The sequence below is a fragment of the Pelobates fuscus genome, chromosome 4 (assembly GCF_036172605.1).
Source record: "Pelobates fuscus isolate aPelFus1 chromosome 4, aPelFus1.pri, whole genome shotgun sequence".
In the NCBI taxonomy this organism is placed as follows: domain Eukaryota; kingdom Metazoa; phylum Chordata; class Amphibia; order Anura; family Pelobatidae; genus Pelobates; species Pelobates fuscus.
Window position 1 is genome coordinate 240,883,811 of NC_086320.1, and position 17,366 is coordinate 240,901,176.

General features: G+C 47.0%; 1 protein-coding gene across 1 annotated transcript in view; it reads left to right on the plus strand.

Moving 5' to 3' along the window:
• Nucleotides 1-6,763: 6,763 nt before the first annotated feature.
• Nucleotides 6,764-17,366, plus strand: part of SEC61B (SEC61 translocon subunit beta) — a 13,328-nt gene continuing 2,725 nt past the window's right edge. The window contains exons 1-2 of the mRNA XM_063452021.1: nt 6,764-6,870; nt 16,243-16,340. Coding sequence (XP_063308091.1) covers nt 6,868-6,870; nt 16,243-16,340 — 101 coding nt within the window. The 5' untranslated portion in view covers nt 6,764-6,867. The remainder of the gene's footprint in view (nt 6,871-16,242; nt 16,341-17,366) is intronic.

Genomic DNA, 17,366 nt, shown 5'->3' on the forward strand with positions numbered 1-17,366 from the left:
ACACACACACACACACATCATCCAGCACACACACACACACATCATCCAGCACACACACACATCATCCAGCGCACACACACACACACACACACACACATCATCCAGCACACACACACATCATCCAGCACACACAGACACACACACATGATCCAGCACACACACACACACACACACACATCATCCAGCACACACACACACACACACACACACACACCATCCAGCACACACATAATCCAGCACACACACACACACACACATCATCCAGCGCACACACACACACCCACACCCACACATCATCCAGCACACACACACACATCATCCAGCACGCACACACACACACATCATCCAGCACACACACACACACACATCATCCAGCACACACACACATCATCCAGAGCACACACACACACACACATCATCCAGAGCACACACACACACACACATCATCCAGCACACACACATCATCCAGCGCGCACACATCATCCAGCGCGCACACACACACACATCATCCAGAGCACACACACACACACACATCATCCAGCACACACACATCATCCAGCGCGCACACATCATCCAGCGCGCACACACACACACATCATCCAGCGCGCACACACACACACATCATCCAGCGCACACACACACACACACAATCCAACACACACACACACACATAATCCAACACACACACATCATCCAACACACACACACATCATCCAACACACACACACATCATCCAACACACACGCACACACACATCATCCAGCACACGCACACACACATCATCCAGCACACGCACACACACATCATCCAGCACACGCACACACACCCATTATACACACTCTGCACTCATTACAAACACACTAGATTCACTATACACACTCACACACTACATTCACTATACACACTTTGCACTCACTGCAAACACACTACATTCATTATACACACTGCATTTACTACACACACTACATTCATTATACACATTATGCACTCACTACAAACACACTACATTAATTATACACACTATGCACTCACTACAACACACACTGCATTCATTATACACACTCTGCACTCACTACAAACTCACTACATTCATTATACAGACTTTGCACTCACTGCAAACACACTACATTCATTATACACATTATGCACTCACTACAAACACACTGCTCTCACTACAAATACACTACATTTATTATACACAATCTGCACGCACTACAAACACACTGCATTCATTATACACAATCTGCACTCACTACAAACACACTGCATTCATTATACACAATCTGCACTCACTACAAACACACTGCATTCATTATACACACTGCACTCACTACAAACACACTGCATTCATTATACACACACTGCACTCACAACACAAACACTACATTCATTATACACACTCTGCACTCACTACAAACACACTACATTTATTACACACAGCACTCACTACAAACACACTGCATTTATTATTCATACTCTGCATTCACTACAAACACACTACATTAATTATACACACACTGCACTATATGCATAGGAGTGTAAAACAAAATTTTTTTTAAGGGGGAGGGGCGGGAATCTTGGGTGAGTTCCCACACTTTTTTCCCCAGGACTTGACCCCTGTATATATTATATATATAATATATATACATATTATATACCGTATTTATCGGCATATAACACGCACCGGCGTATAACACGCACCTCATTTTTAGAAAGAAATTCCAGGAAATTTCCCCCCCCCATAGTATTCCCCCCCCCCCTCATCCCATAGTATTCCCCCCTCATCCCATAGTGTTCCCCCCCCATAGTATTCTCCCCCTCCCCTCCCATAGTATTCTCCCCCCCTCCCCTCCCATAGTATTCTCCCCCCATCCCCTCCCATAGTATTCTCCCCCCCATCCCCTCCCCTCCCATAGTATTCTCCCCCCATCCCCTCCCATAGTATTCTCCCCCCATCCCCTCCCCTCCCATAGTATTCTCCCCCCCTCCCCTCCCATAGTATTCTCCCCCCATCCCCTCCCCTCCCATAGTATTCTCCCCCCATCCCCTCCCATAGTATTCTCCCCCCCATCCCCTCCCCTCCCATAGTATTCTCCCCCCCTCCCCTCCCATAGTATTCTCCCCCCCTCCCCTCCCATAGTATTCTCCCCCCCTCCCCTCCCATAGTATTCTCCCCCCATCCCCTCCCATAGTATTCTCCCCCCCTCCCCTCCCATAGTATTCTCCCCCCCTCCCCTCCCATAGTATTCTCCCCCCCTCCCATAGTATTCTCCCCCTCCCCTCACATTCTCCCCCCCATAGTGTACTTCCTCCCCCTCCCCTCCCCTCCCATAGTGTACTTCCCCCCCTCCCCTCCCATAGTGTACTTCCCACCCCCTCCCCTCCCATAGTGTACTTCCCCCCCTCCCCTCCCATAGTGTACTTCCCACCCCCTCCCCTCCCATAGTGTACTTCCTCCCCCCCTCCCCTCCCCTCCCATAGTGTACTTCCCCCCCCTCCCATAGTGTACTTCCCCCCCCTCCCCTCCCATAGTGTACTTCCCCCCCCCTCCCCTCCCATAGTGTACTTCCCCCCCCTCCCCTCCCATAGTGTACTTCCCCCCCCCTCCCATAGTGTACTTCCCCCCCCTCCCATAGTGTACTTCCCCTCCCATAATTACTTACCTGTCCTGAAGCGTGGGCCGGCTTCACAGCTTGCACCGCGGTACAGGAACTTTAATTTCATGTTCCGGTTTCCGGCGGGACTGAAAGGAAGTGTGCACACTATTGTGCACACTTCCTTTCAGTCCCGCCGGAAACCGGAACATGAAATTAAAGTTCCTGTACCGCGGTGCAAGCTGTGAAGCCGGCCCACGCTTCAGGACAGGTAAGTAATTATGGGATATCGGCGTATAACACGCACCCACGATTTTCCCCCTATTTTCAGGGGAAAAAAGTGCGTGTTATACGCCGATAAATACGGTATATGTAACGTCATACAAAGTGTATTTTAATACTAATATAAGTATATATATTAGCATTAAAATACACTTAGAATGACGTTACATATATATAATGTGTATATATATTATATATATAATAGATCTACATATATATATTATATATATATATACATATAATTAAAATTATAAATAAATAAAATATTGAAACAAAATTTAATATAAATTATATATTCATATGTAATTTCATTCTAACTGTATTTTGTTATTAATATATATATATTGGTAACAAAATACACTTAGAATGACATTCTATATATATCTATCTACGGTATATATAAAATACAAATAACCGCAAATATATATATATATATATATATATATATATATATATATAAATAAATACATATAATTACATAAAAGATTACATTAGTATACACGTAGAATTCAAATACATATATATGTGTATATATATTAAAATTCTACATGCATATTTAAGTAATCTTTTAACATAATTATGTGATTTGATTAATTAAAATTTGATTGACATGCCTGACAACACAGGGAGAAAGTGCAGAGAATTTAATTTGCAAGCACTATATTTGACCCTGTAACTCTCCACGACACCATAAAACCTGTACATAGGGGGTACTGTTTTACTCAGGAGACTTCGCTGAACACAAATATTAGTGTTTCAAACTGGTAAATTGTATTACAACGATGATATTTTAAGTAAAAGTGACGTTTTTTGCATTTTTTACAAACAAACAGCACTTTTATGGACTATATTATTGTTGTAATATGTTTTACTGTTTTAAAACACTAATATTTGTGTTTAGTGAAGTCTCCCGAGAATAACAGTACCCCCCATGTACAGGTTTTATGGTGTTTTGGAACGTTAGAGAGTCACATATAAGGCTTGCATTTCATTTTTATTACATTGAAATTTGCCAGATTGGTTATGTTGCCTTTGAGAGCGTATGGTAGCCCAGGAATGAGAACTACCCCCATGATGGCATACCATTTGCAAAAGTAGACAACCCGAGGTATTGCAAGTTGGGTATGTCCAGTCTTTCTTAGTAGCCACTTAGTCAAAAACACTGGCCAAATATTCGTTTTTTTGCTTTTTTCACACAAAAACAAATATGAACGCTAACTTTGGCCAGTGTTTGTGACTAAGTGGCTACTAAAAAAGACTAAACATACCCCACTTTCAATACCTTGGCTTGTCTACTTTTTCAAATGGTATGCCATTATGGGGGTAATTCTCATTCCTGGGCTACCATACCGTCTCAAAGGTAACATTACTAATCTGGCAAATTTCAATTTGAAAATGTAACGTTCTATATTTGACCCTGTAACTTTCCAAAACACCATAAAACCTGTTAATGGGGGGAACTGTTGTACTCGTGAGACATCGCTGATTACAAATATGTGCATTTTGTTGCAGTAAAACCTAACAGTATTATGACATTTACAGCTAAAATGTGAGTCGGAACTACACATTTAAAAATTTTTTTTTAAAAATTCTCAGTTTTTTTATTTTATTCATAATAAATTATGTTCCATATATGAATAGTTAATGGTAAATTAAAGCCCTGTTTCTCCTGAACAAAATGATATATGAGTGTGGGTGCATATAATATGAAAGAGGGGAACTACGGGTGAACAGACATTTAGCGCAAATTCTAGTTTTTGTTTACGTTTTGTTTTGATCAGAACGTGCACTATTGACTCCGTCCTGAAGGGGTTAAATACTCATTTTGACTGTGTTGGTATTTGACTGTTAAGAGATATACTGAGACAAAGTAGGGACTACTTTGTCTCTGTATTTCTCCTCCGCCTGACTTTCTTAGTCTCAGGACGGAGTTTAAAGGACCACTATAGTGCCGTGATGGTGCCCCCAACCCTCAGGCCCCCCTCCTGCCGGGCTCTAGGGGGTGGAAGGGGTTAAATTTACCTCTTTCTCGACGGGCGGGGAACTCTCCTCCTCCATATCACAGTCATCGGCTGAATGCGCATGCGCGGCAGGAGCCGCGCGCGCATTCAGCCAGTCCATAGGAAAGCATTCTCAATGCTTTCCTATGGGCGCTGGCGTCTTCTCACTGTGAAAATCACAGTGAGAAGAGCGGAAGAGCCTCTAGCGGCTGTCAATGAGACAGCCACTAGAGGCTGGATTAACCCTATTATAAACCTGCTATGTTTATAGAAGAAAGGGTAATCCTAGCTGAACCTGGCACCCAGACCACTTCATTAAGCTGAAGTGGTCTGGGTGCCTATAGTGGTCCTTTAAGTGTCAATCCCAATAGCTGTCACTAGTCACTGCTGCAGAGATATTGTCTGTGTCTTGGAGGGTCTCACGTGATCCTCCGTAGACATCAAAGCTGTACTTTCGCTCCTGCGCGAGAGTACAGCAGTGACGTTGGCTCCGAAGAGGACCTACCGGATCGAGATGGAAGCTTACCTTTATCTGCCCACCGGACTCCCAGAGGCGTTGCCATCGTTGGGGGGGGGGGGGGGGGGGCAGGTGAATTCTGCAAAGTAACCTTACGGTGACAGTGCCATATTGATTTATAAAATTCAGATAATTTTGCTTAACCCCTTAAGGACACATGACATGTGTGACATGTCATGATTCCCTTTTATTCCAGAAGTTTGGTCCTTAAGGGGTTAAGCTAAGGTTTAACCACTAACAGAGTTATTTACTGAAGTGAGAATTCAAAGGGATTTTTAAGTTTAACGCAGCACCCCTTCCCAAATAAAGAGTATATCATATAGATAGAATCTTTAAGAAATACTCATATTGACTGTGATGGAATTTCACTGAAATTCTAACCCAGTCAAGAAATCTACTGAGACAAAGTCTATATATTCCCCACACCTGACTAGTCTACACTGGGCGAAAGCTGGAAGTGTCGGGAATTGGCTTTATCTATGTAGGGTCTCGCTGGATCCTCCATAGTCCTCAATGCTGTACTCTTGCGCATGCACTTGAAATCAGCAGTGACATTGGCTATTAGCGCTTGAAGAGGGTCTGCCCGAAGATGGTCCCCCGAAGGACAGGTTTGGTTAAGTAGAACTCATATTTGCCTGCCCCCCTCCATATCACGCAATGTCACCATTGGGGGGTCTTTGGAAGTTCTGCATTGAGATCAGAGTAGTGTAATTCATAATACAGTGTAATTCATAATAAAGTGAGAATTCAATATGAATTACAAATTCGTAGTAAAAATAGCCAAACTGGGAATATTTTTTTTTAATTTAAATTTGAATTCTGACTTTAGTGAAAAACACTGGTTGTGCATTTGTTCCAGTTTGCATATTTTGCCCTTTATATTTGAAATTCTGTGTGAATTCTCACTTTAATGAACAGCCATTTTTATTTCAAATAGCAGTGAACTAAAATCCAAAATCAAGCTGTCACCATAACTGAGTTGCAGAGATTTTCAGGATCGGCTACTTTTACTGGGCATTTTAATCACATTTCCAGTCTAGACTCTATATGTTCGCCTCGAGGAGGGGTCAGGGCGTTTGTGATTCTACGTCTGCCCCCCGCGTGAGCACATCAGCAGAGAATATAGGTGACCACCGCGTTTGCCTGCTTCTCGAACACAGTCTAATACCAGAGAGTTTCTTTGGTGACCGTGACCTCCATGGCTTACTATACACGAATACTCGTAATTCTGAAAGCTTCACATTTTATAGTATACGGTCAGGCATCTTCTCGGTCAGACTGCTGACGTGTCGTTTGTTCTACATTGTAAAGGACCCCAGAGAGTGGTAAAAAAATTAACCAGATACTGTGATTTGATTGGTTGTGTGCAAGCTTCCGGTGACGTATCACAAGCTGTCTGAATTCCCCAGCTCGGCTTCCTTCCAGTCAGACTACAGAGCTACGAAGCTGAACGTGGAGTGTATCATTTATCACTATGGTAAGGCAATATATTCATATTGTGCTTGTAAATATACTGGAAAAATGACTGACAGCTTGTTTATCGATATAGATGTTACCTACTGCACTTTTTTTTTTTTAATGTAAGATAATTGCTTGAAATTTCAGGTTGTTGCTTCAGTTTCTAGTATTTTTTTCATGGTCTCCTTAATAATACGAGTTCTTTGTCAGTTGTTCTTTTATGAAATTTCATGTAGACTTCGGTGATACTAAGGTACCAAGAAATTGCAAAAAAAATGTAAATAAAACGGGTTTAAAAAAAAAATGTTTTTAAAGGAAAATAAATTTGCAGAATGGGCTCAAGATTTATCAAACAAAACTAAGAGAATTTTACTGTCTTATAAAAAACTAGCCACAGAATTCTGTACTATTCAGTTATGGCAAATTAGAAGGTAACAAGACAAAGGGTTAAAGTCTCTTGAAGAGATTGATGCCCACTGTACCTCTTTATTAACAAAATGTGGTCTGTTTGGATGATTCACTGTCAAAGGAACTTAATATGTATAGCTTGGAGGAAAGACGCGACGGGGGGATATGATAGAAACATTTGAATACATGAAGGGAATCAACACAGTAAAGGAGGAGACTATATTTAAAAGAAGAAAAACTACCACAACAAGAGGACATAGTCCTAAATTAGAGGGGCAAAGGTTTAAAAATAATATCAGGAAGTATTACTTTACTGAGAGGGTAGTGGATGCATGTAATAGCCTTCCAGCTGAAGTGGTAGAGGTTAACACAGTAAAGGAGTTTAAGCATGCGTGGGATAGGCATAAGGCTATCCTAACTAGAAGATTTAAATCAGACAAATCAGAGGCATCCTATGTAAGATAGAAGGAAGCCAATAATGCTTGCAAAAAGGCAATTAAAGTGGCTAAACTAGAAAATGAGAAATTGATAGCTAAAGAATGCAAAACCAACCCCCAAAACAAAAAATGAAAGTGTAGGTACACTGGAAACAGAGTTGGGTTTATTAGCTAATGAAGACCAGGAAAAAGCAGAAATTTTAAATAACTATTTTTCTTCAGTATATATTAATGATGATCCTATGGCAAGAGATATGCAAATGATTGCTGCAAAAAAACTTGCAAATAACTTGTGATTGGATAACTCGAGACAAGGTGCTACAGCTATTAAAGGAACACTATAGTCACCTAAATTACTTTAGCTAAATAAAGCAGTTTTAGTGTAGAGATCATTCCCCTGCAATTTCACTGCTCAATTAACTGTCATTTAGGAGTTAAATCACTTTGTTTCTGTTTATGCAGCCCTAGCCACACCTCCGTTGGTTATGATTGACAGAGCCTGCATGAAAAAAAAAAACTGGTTTCACTTTCAAACAGGTGTAATTTACCTTAAATAATTGTATCTCAATCTCTAAATTGAACTTTAATCACACACAGGAGGCTCTTGCAGGGTCTAGCAAGCTATTAACATAGCAGGGGATAAGAATCTTAATTAAACAGAACTTGCAATAAAGAAAGCCTAAATAGGGCTCTCTTTACAGGAAGTGTTTATGGAAGGCTGTGCAAGTCACATGCAGGGAGGTGTGACTAGGGTTCATAAACAAAGGGATTTAACTCCTAAATGGCAGAGGATTGAGCAGTGAGGCTGCAGGGGCATGTTCTATACACCAAAACTGCTTCATTAAGCTAAAGTTGTTCAGGTGACTATAGTGTCCCTTTAAAGAAAATTAATGTAAATAAAGCTCTGGGGCCTGACGGTATTCACCCACAAGTACTTAAGGAGCTACCGTATTTTTCGCTCCATAAGACGCACCTCACCATAAGACGCACCTCACCATAAGACGCACCTAGTTTTTAGAGGAAGAAACCCAGAAAAAAATATTCTGAACAAACTGCCCCATAGTGTTTCTTACTAAGGGACAGTTTGTTCAGAATATTTTTTTTTTCTCCCCCGTCCCATAGTGTCCCCCCCCTCCCATAGTGTCCCCCCCTCCCATAGTGTCCCCCCCTCCCATAGTGTCCCCCCCTCCCATAGTGTCCCCCCCTCCCATAGTGTCCCCCCCTCCCATAGTGTCCCCCCTCCCATAGTGTCCCCCCCTCCCATAGTGTCCCCCCCTCCCATAGTGTCCCCCCCTCCCATAGTGTCCCCCCCTCCCATAGTGTCCCCCCCTCCCATAGTGTCCCCCCCTCCCATAGTGTCCCCCCCCTCCCATAGTGTCCCCCCCCTCCCATAGTGTCCCCCCCTCCCATAGTCTTCTCCCCCCCTCCCATAGTCTTCTCCCCCCCTCTCATAGTCTTCTCCCCCCCCTCTCATAGTCTTCTCCCCCCCTCCCATAGTCTTCTCCCCCCCTCCCATAGTCTTCTCCCCCCCTCCCATAGTCTTCTCCCCCCCTCCCATAGTCTTCTCCCCCCCTCCCATAGTCTTCTCCCCCCCTCCCATAGTCTTCTCTCCCCCCTCCCATAGTCTTCTCTCCCCCCTCCCATAGTCTTCTCTCCCCCCTCCCATAGTCTTCTCTCCCCCCTCCCATAGTCTTCTCTCCCCCCTCCCATAGTCTTCTCTCCCCCCTCCCATAGTCTTCTCTCCCCCCTCCCATAGTCTTCTCCTCCCTCCCATAGTCTTCTCCCCCCCTCCCATAGTCTTCTCCCCCCTCCCATAGTCTTCTCCCCCCTCCCATAGTCTTCTCCCCCCCTCCCATAGTCTTCTCCCCCCCTCCCATAGTCTTCTCCCCCCCTCCCATAGTCTTCTCCCCCCCTCCCATAGTCTTCTCCCCCCCTCCCATAGTCTTCTCCCCCCCTCCCATAGTCTTCTCCCCCCCTCCCATAGTCTTCTCCCCCCCTCCCATAGTCTTCTCCCCCCCTCCCATAGTCTTCTCCCCCCCTCCCATAGTCTTCTCCCCCCCTCCCATAGTCTTCTCCCCCCCTCCCATAGTCTTCTCCCCCCCTCCCATAGTCTTCTCCCCCCCTCCCATAGTCTTCTCCCCCCCTCCCATAGTCTTCTCCCCCCCTCCCATAGTCTTCTCCCCCCCTCCCATAGTCTTCTCCCCCCCTCCCATAGTCTTCTCCCCCCCTCCCATAGTCTTCTCCCCCCCTCCCATAGTCTTCTCCCCCCCTCCCATAGTCTTCTCCCCCCCTCCCATAGTCTTCTCCCCCCCTCCCATAGTCTTCTCCCCCCCTCCCATAGTCTTCTCCCCCCCTCCCATAGTCTTCTCCCCCCCTCCCATAGTCTTCTCCCCCCCTCCCATAGTCTTCTCCCCCCCTCCCATAGTCTTCTCCCCCCCTCCCATAGTCTTCTCCCCCCCTCCCATAGTCTTCTCCCCCCCTCCCATAGTCTTCTCCCCCCCTCCCATAGTCTTCTCCCCCCCTCCCATAGTCTTCTCCCCCCCTCCCATAGTCTTCTCCCCCCCTCCCATAGTCTTCTCCCCCCCTCCCATAGTCTTCTCCCCCCCTCCCATAGTCTTCTCCCCCCCTCCCATAGTCTTCTCCCCCCCTCCCATAGTCTTCTCCCCCCCTCCCATAGTCTTCTCCCCCCCTCCCATAGTCTTCTCCCCCCCTCCCATAGTCTTCTCCCCCCCTCCCATAGTCTTCTCCCCCCCTCCCATAGTCTTCTCCCCCCCTCCCATAGTCTTCTCCCCCCCTCCCATAGTCTTCTCCCCCCCTCCCATAGTCTTCTCCCCCCCTCCCATAGTCTTCTCCCCCCCTCCCATAGTCTTCTCCCCCCCTCCCATAGTCTTCTCCCCCCTCCCCCATAGTCTTCTCCCCCCTCCCCCATAGTCTTCTCCCCCCCTCCCATAGTCTTCTCCCCCCCTCCCATAGTCTTCTCCCCCCCTCCCATAGTCTTCTCCCCCCCTCCCATAGTCTTCTCCCCCCCTCCCATAGTCTTCTCCCCCCCTCCCATAGTCTTCTCCCCCCCTCCCATAGTCTTCTCCCCCCCTCCCATAGTCTTCTCCCCCCCTCCCATAGTCTTCTCCCCCCCTCCCATAGTCTTCTCCCCCCCTCCCATAGTCTTCTCCCCCCCTCCCATAGTCTTCTCCCCCCTCCCATAGTCTTCTCCCCCCCTCCCATAGTCTTCTCCCCCCCTCCCATAGTCTTCTCCCCCCCTCCCATAGTCTTCTCCCCCCCTCCCATAGTCTTCTCCCCCCCTCCCATAGTCTTCTCCCCCCCTCCCATAGTCTTCTCCCCCCTCCCATAGTCTTCTCCCCCCTCCCATAGTCTTCTCCCCCCTCCCATAGTCTTCTCCCCCCCTCCCATAGTCTTCTCCCCCCCTCCCATAGTCTTCTCCCCCCCTCCCATAGTCTTCTCCCCCCCTCCCATAGTCTTCTCCCCCCCTCCCATAGTCTTCTCCCCCCCTCCCATAGTCTTCTCCCCCCCTCCCATAGTCTTCTCCCCCCCTCCCATAGTCTTCTCCCCCCCTCCCATAGTCTTCTCCCCCCCTCCCATAGTCTTCTCCCCCCCTCCCATAGTCTTCTCCCCCCCTCCCATAGTCTTCTCCCCCCCTCCCATAGTCTTCTCCCCCCCTCCCATAGTCTTCTCCCCCCCTCCCATAGTCTTCTCCCCCCCTCCCATAGTCTTCTCCCCCCCTCCCATAGTCTTCTCCCCCCCTCCCATAGTCTTCTCCCCCCCTCCCATAGTCTTCTCCCCCCCTCCCATAGTCTTCTCCCCCCCTCCCATAGTCTTCTCCCCCCCTCCCATAGTCTTCTCCCCCCCTCCCATAGTCTTCTCCCCCCCTCCCATAGTCTTCTCCCCCCTCCCATAGTCTTCTCCCCCCCTCCCCCCATAGTCTTCTCCCCCCTCCCCCCATAGTCTTCTCCCCCCCTCCCCCCATAGTCTTCTCCCCCCCTCCCCCCATAGTCTTCTCCCCCCCTCCCCCCATAGTCTTCTCCCCCCCTCCCCCCATAGTCTTCTCCCCCCCTCCCCCCATAGTCTTCTCCCCCCCTCCCCCCATAGTCTTCTCCCCCCCTCCCCCCATAGTCTTCTCCCCCCCTCCCCCCATAGTCTTCTCCCCCCCTCCCCCCATAGTCTTCTCCCCCCCTCCCCCCATAGTCTTCTCCCCCCCTCCCCCCATAGTCTTCTCCCCCCCTCCCCCCATAGTCTTCTCCCCCCCTCCCCCCATAGTCTTCTCCCCCCCTCCCCCCATAGTCTTCTCCCCCCCTCCCCCCATAGTCTTCTCCCCCCTCCCCCCATAGTCTTCTCCCCCCCTCCCCCCATAGTCTTCTCCCCCCCTCCCCCCATAGTCTTCTCCCCCCCTCCCCCCATAGTCTTCTCCCCCCCTCCCCCCATAGTCTTCTCCCCCCCTCCCCCCATAGTCTTCATCCCCCCTCCCTCCCCATAGTCTTCATCCCCCCCTCCCTCCCCATAGTCTTCATCCCCCCCTCCCTCCCCATAGTCTTCATCCCCCCCTCCCTCCCCATAGTCTTCATCCCCCCCTCCCTCCCCATAGTCTTCATCCCCCCCTCCCTCCCCATAGTCTTCATCCCCCCCTCCCTCCCCATAGTCTTCATCCCCCCCTCCCTCCCCATAGTCTTCATCCCCCCCTCCCTCCCCATAGTCTTCATCCCCCCCTCCCTCCCCATAGTCTTCATCCCCCCCTCCCTCCCCATAGTCTTCTCCCCCCCTCCCTCCCCATAGTCTTCTCCCCCCCTCCCATAGTCTTCTCCCCCCTCCCATAGTCTTCTCCCCCCCTCCCATAGTCTTCTCCCCCCCTCCCATAGTCTTCTCCCCCCTCCCCCCATAGTCTTCTCCCCCCTCCCCCCATAGTCTTCTCCCCCCTCCCCCCATAGTCTTCATCCCCCCCCTCCCTCCCCATAGTCTTCATCCCCCCCTCCCTCCCCATAGTCTTCATCCCCCCCTCCCTCCCCATAGTCTTCATCCCCCCCCTCCCTCCCCATAGTCTTCATCCCCCCCCTCCCTCCCCATAGTCTTCATCCCCCCCTCCCTCCCCATAGTCTTCATCCCCCCCTCCCTCCCCATAGTCTTCATCCCCCCCTCCCTCCCCATAGTCTTCATCCCCCCCTCCCTCCCCATAGTCTTCATCCCCCCCTCCCTCCCCACAGTCTTCATCCCCCCTCCCTCCCCACAGTCTTCATCCCCCCTCCCTCCCCACAGTCTTCATCCCCCCCCTCCCCACAGTCTTCATCCCCCCCTCCCTCCCCACAGTCTTCATCCCCCCCTCCCTCCCCACAGTCTTCATCCCCCCTCCCTCCCCACAGTCTTCATCCCCCCTCCCTCCCCACAGTCTTCATCCCCCCTCCCTCCCCACAGTCTTCATCCCCCCCTCCCTCCCCACAGTCTTCATCCCCCCTCCCTCCCCATAGTCTTCATCCCCCCCTCCCTCCCCACAGTCTTCATCCCCCCCTCCCTCCCCACAGTCTTCATCCCCCCCTCCCTCCCCATAGTCTTCATCCCCCCTCCCTCCCCATAGTCTTCATCCCCCCCTCCCTCCCCATAGTCTTCATCCCCCCCTCCCTCCCCATAGTCTTCATCCCCCCTCCCTCCCCATAGTCTTCATCCCCCCCTCCCTCCCCATAGTCTTCATCCCCCCCTCCCTCCCCATAGTCTTCATCCCCCCCTCCCTCCCCATAGTCTTCATCCCCCCTCCCTCCCCATAGTCTTCATCCCCCCCCTCCCTCCCCATAGTCTTCATCCCCCCCTCCCTCCCCATAGTCTTCATCCCCCCCCTCCCTCCCCATAGTCTTCATCCCCCCCTCCCTCCCCATAGTCTTCATCCCCCTCTCCCTCCCCATAGTCTTCATCCCCCCCTCCCTCCCCATAGTCTTCATCCCCCCCCCCTCCCTCCCCATAGTCTTTTCTTCTCTCCCATATTGTCCCCCTCCCTTGTCCCATAATTACTTACCTGTCCTGTAGCGTTGGCCGGCAGCACAGGGCGCACCGCCCGGTTTCCGGCGGGACTGAAAGGAAGTGTGCACACTGAGCTTAGTGCGCACTTCCTTTCAGTCCCGCCGGAAACCGGAACCTGGAATTGAAGTTCCAGTACCGCGGTGCGCCCTATGCTGCCGGCCAACGCTACAAGACAGGTAAGTAAAACTTCATATTCGCTCCATAAGACGCACAGACATTTCCCCTCACTTTTGAGGGGGAAAAAAGTGCGTCTTATGGAGCGAAAAATACGGTAAGTGGGGAAATAAGTGAACCTCTGTATTTAATTTGTCAAGATTCTTTTGCTTCAGGTGTTGTACCGGAGGATTGGAGGAAGGCAGATGTTGTTCCTATATTTAAAAAGCGTTCAAAATCCTTGCCTGGAAATTATAGACCTGTGAGCTTAACTTCTGTAACTGGGAAAATATTTGAAGGGCTATTAAGGGATAATATTCAAGAATTCATTGGGAAGAACTTTGTTATTAGCAATAATCAGCATGGTTTTATGAAACATAGCTCATGTCAAACTAACCTAATTGCATTCTACGAAGAAGTAAGTAGAAGTATAGATCAGAGTGTTGCAGTGGATGTGATCTACTTGGATTTTGCCAAGGCATTTGATACGGTTCCTCACAATAGGTTAGTCTTCAAAATAAAATAAATTGGTCTAGATGAATATTCTTGTTCTTGGGTAGAACATTGGCTTAAGGATAGAGTACAACGAGTTGTGATTAACGGTAAATTTTCAGGCTGGACAAAAGTGGTAATTGGTGTCCCTCAGGGTTCTGTTTTGGGACCACTTCTATTTAACATATTTATAAATGATCTTGAAATAGGCATTTTTCAGATGACACAAACCTTTGTAAAGTAATAAAATGTGAGCAGGATTGCTTTGCTGCAGAGGGATTTGGATAGATTGGGGGACTGGGCACTAAAATGGCAGATGAAATTTAACGTAGAGAAATGCAAAGTTATGCACTTCGGCGTAAAGAATACACAAGCAACGTATACCCTTAATGGAAGCGAATTAGGGATAACAACACACGAAAAGGACTTTGGAATTGTCATAGACAAGAAACTATGCAACAATGTGCAATGTCAATCAGCAGTGGCCAAGGCCAGTAAGGTTTTGTCATGCATAAATTCTCGGGATGAAATTTTGCCTCTTTATAAATCGCTGGTGAGATCACACCTTGAATATGCTGTGCAATTTTGGGCACCTGTTCTAAAGAAAGATATCATGGCACTAGAAAAAGTCCAGAGACGAGCTACAAAATTGATAAAAGGAATGGAGCATTTTAATTATGAAGAAAGGTTAAAAAAATTAAATCTGTTTAGTTTGGAAAAACGGCGCCTGAGAGGGGATATGATAACTTTATACAAATATATGCGGGGCCAGTACAAACCTTTATCTGGAAATCTATTCATAAACAGGGCTATACCTAGGACACGAGGTCACACATTTAGGCTGGAAGAAAGGAGATTTCATCTAAGGCAAAGAAAAGGTTTTTATACTGTAAGAGCAATAAGGATATGGAATTCTCTGCCTGAAGAGGTGGTTTTGTCAGTCACTACAGATGTTTAAACTGCAATTGGATAAATACTTACAAAAACATAACATACAGGGATAGAATTTCTAATTAGTGGGGTAACAGCTGCTTAATCCAAGGAGACATCTGACTGCTATTTTGGGGTCAAGAAGGAATTTTTTCCTAGTTTGTGGCAAAATTGGAAGCGCTTCAGACTAGGTTTTTTTGCCTTCTTTTGGATCAACAACATGTGTGAGGAAGGCTTAACTTGATGGACGCAAGTCTCTTTTCAACTATGTAACCATCGACTGCCGACATGAATAATACAGGTAGGGAGTTCGTGGAGCACTCAGGAGCATGTAGCCTGTGTTTGGGCAGATAAAAGTAAGAATTTGCTGGGATATTGGGTATAAACAGGCTTGTATTCATGGAGCTCAGCCCAGGTGCGTCTTGCTTACTCGGCAGTCGGGCTCCGCCCCCCCTCCCAATGCTAATAACTTTAAAGCTACACTCCAAGCCTATGTATAAACCCTGCTTTAGTGGGTAAGGTGCCGAGATTATCCTTGTGCCATCACAGCATCATCTGTGATACCGAATTTTAAACTATTTGTGTTTGACATTTAATGGGTCCCTCTGAGTGCATGAGCAGCTTTTGGTTTACACCAGACGGAGAAGCTGGATGTCCGTTTTGTTAAAAACAGGAACTTGTTCGCTAGCATCAGGCGTCTCCTGCTTGAGAAGACCATAAACAGCCCAGGCACCCAGAGGGGTTAATGTGAAAAAGGTTTACAGATTACATTGGGATGGAGCCAGGACACTCCTTGCAGCATAACGGCCTGATAGTAGTTTCTGTCTTAATTTGGCCTCCTGCCAAATCATGCTAGGAAGGGAGAGGAGTTGGGAAGACAGGAAATGGCAAACAAAGTATGGAACTTATTTTTAGCTTTTTGATTTTTTTTTTTTTTTTTCTTACTTTCACTTTAGCCTGGCCCTGCAGCAAGTGCTACCAACGTTGGCGCCTCTAGTCGATCTCCAAGTAAAGCTGTCGCACCCAGAGCTGCAGGATCTACAGTAAGACAAAGGTACCATAAATATATAAATTTACATTTATCTATGAGTGTACACAAAAGCACATGATTATTGGTCATTTAAAGGAACACTATAAGGTCATGAACACAAACCTGTATTCTTGACCCTATAGTATTAAAACCACAATCTAGCCTCCCCCATTCCTTCAACATATAGTAAAATCTTATTTGTATTCAAGACTGCAGCTGCTGGCTTTGCTCCTGTCTGACCAATCAGCATCTCCTCATAGAGATAAATTGAATCAATGCATCTCTATGAGAAACGTTCAGTGTTTGCATGCAGAGGGTTGATGCCATAACAATGTGAGATATTGTGCCAGCATAGTTCATTGTAGACATTTTTCGTATATTTTTAACACCTTAAGGACTGTGCGAAGTGTACACGTTGTGATCAAAACAAAACCTGGAATTTGACTATGTCTGTTCAACCGTAATTCACCTCTTTTATATTAAGTGCACCCACATTTATTAGATATCATTCTTTTCAGGGGAAATAGGGCTTTCATTTAACATCAAATATTTAGCTATTAAACATCATTTAATATGAATAAAATGGGAGAAAATAAGATGGAGAGATAGATAGATATATATATATATATATATATCTATTTTTTTTTTTTTTTCTACATGACATTTTAACTATGAATGTCATAATACTGTTTGCTTTTACTGCAATAAAATACACATATTTATATTCAGAAAAGTCTCCCGTGTAAAACAGTACCCCCTATGTACAGGTTTTATGGCGTTTTGAGAAGTTACAGGGTCAAATATAGCATGTTAAATTTTTTTTACTTTTTTTCACATTGAAATTCACCAGGTTGGTTACGTTGCCTTTGAGACCATATGGTAGCCCAGGAATGAGAATTACCCCCATGATGGCATACCATTTGCAATAGTAGACAACCCAAGGTATTGTAACTGAGGTATGTCCAGTCTTTTTTAGAAGCCACTTGGTCACAAACACTGGCCAAAATTGGCATTCAAATTATTATTTATTTACACACAAACAAATATTAA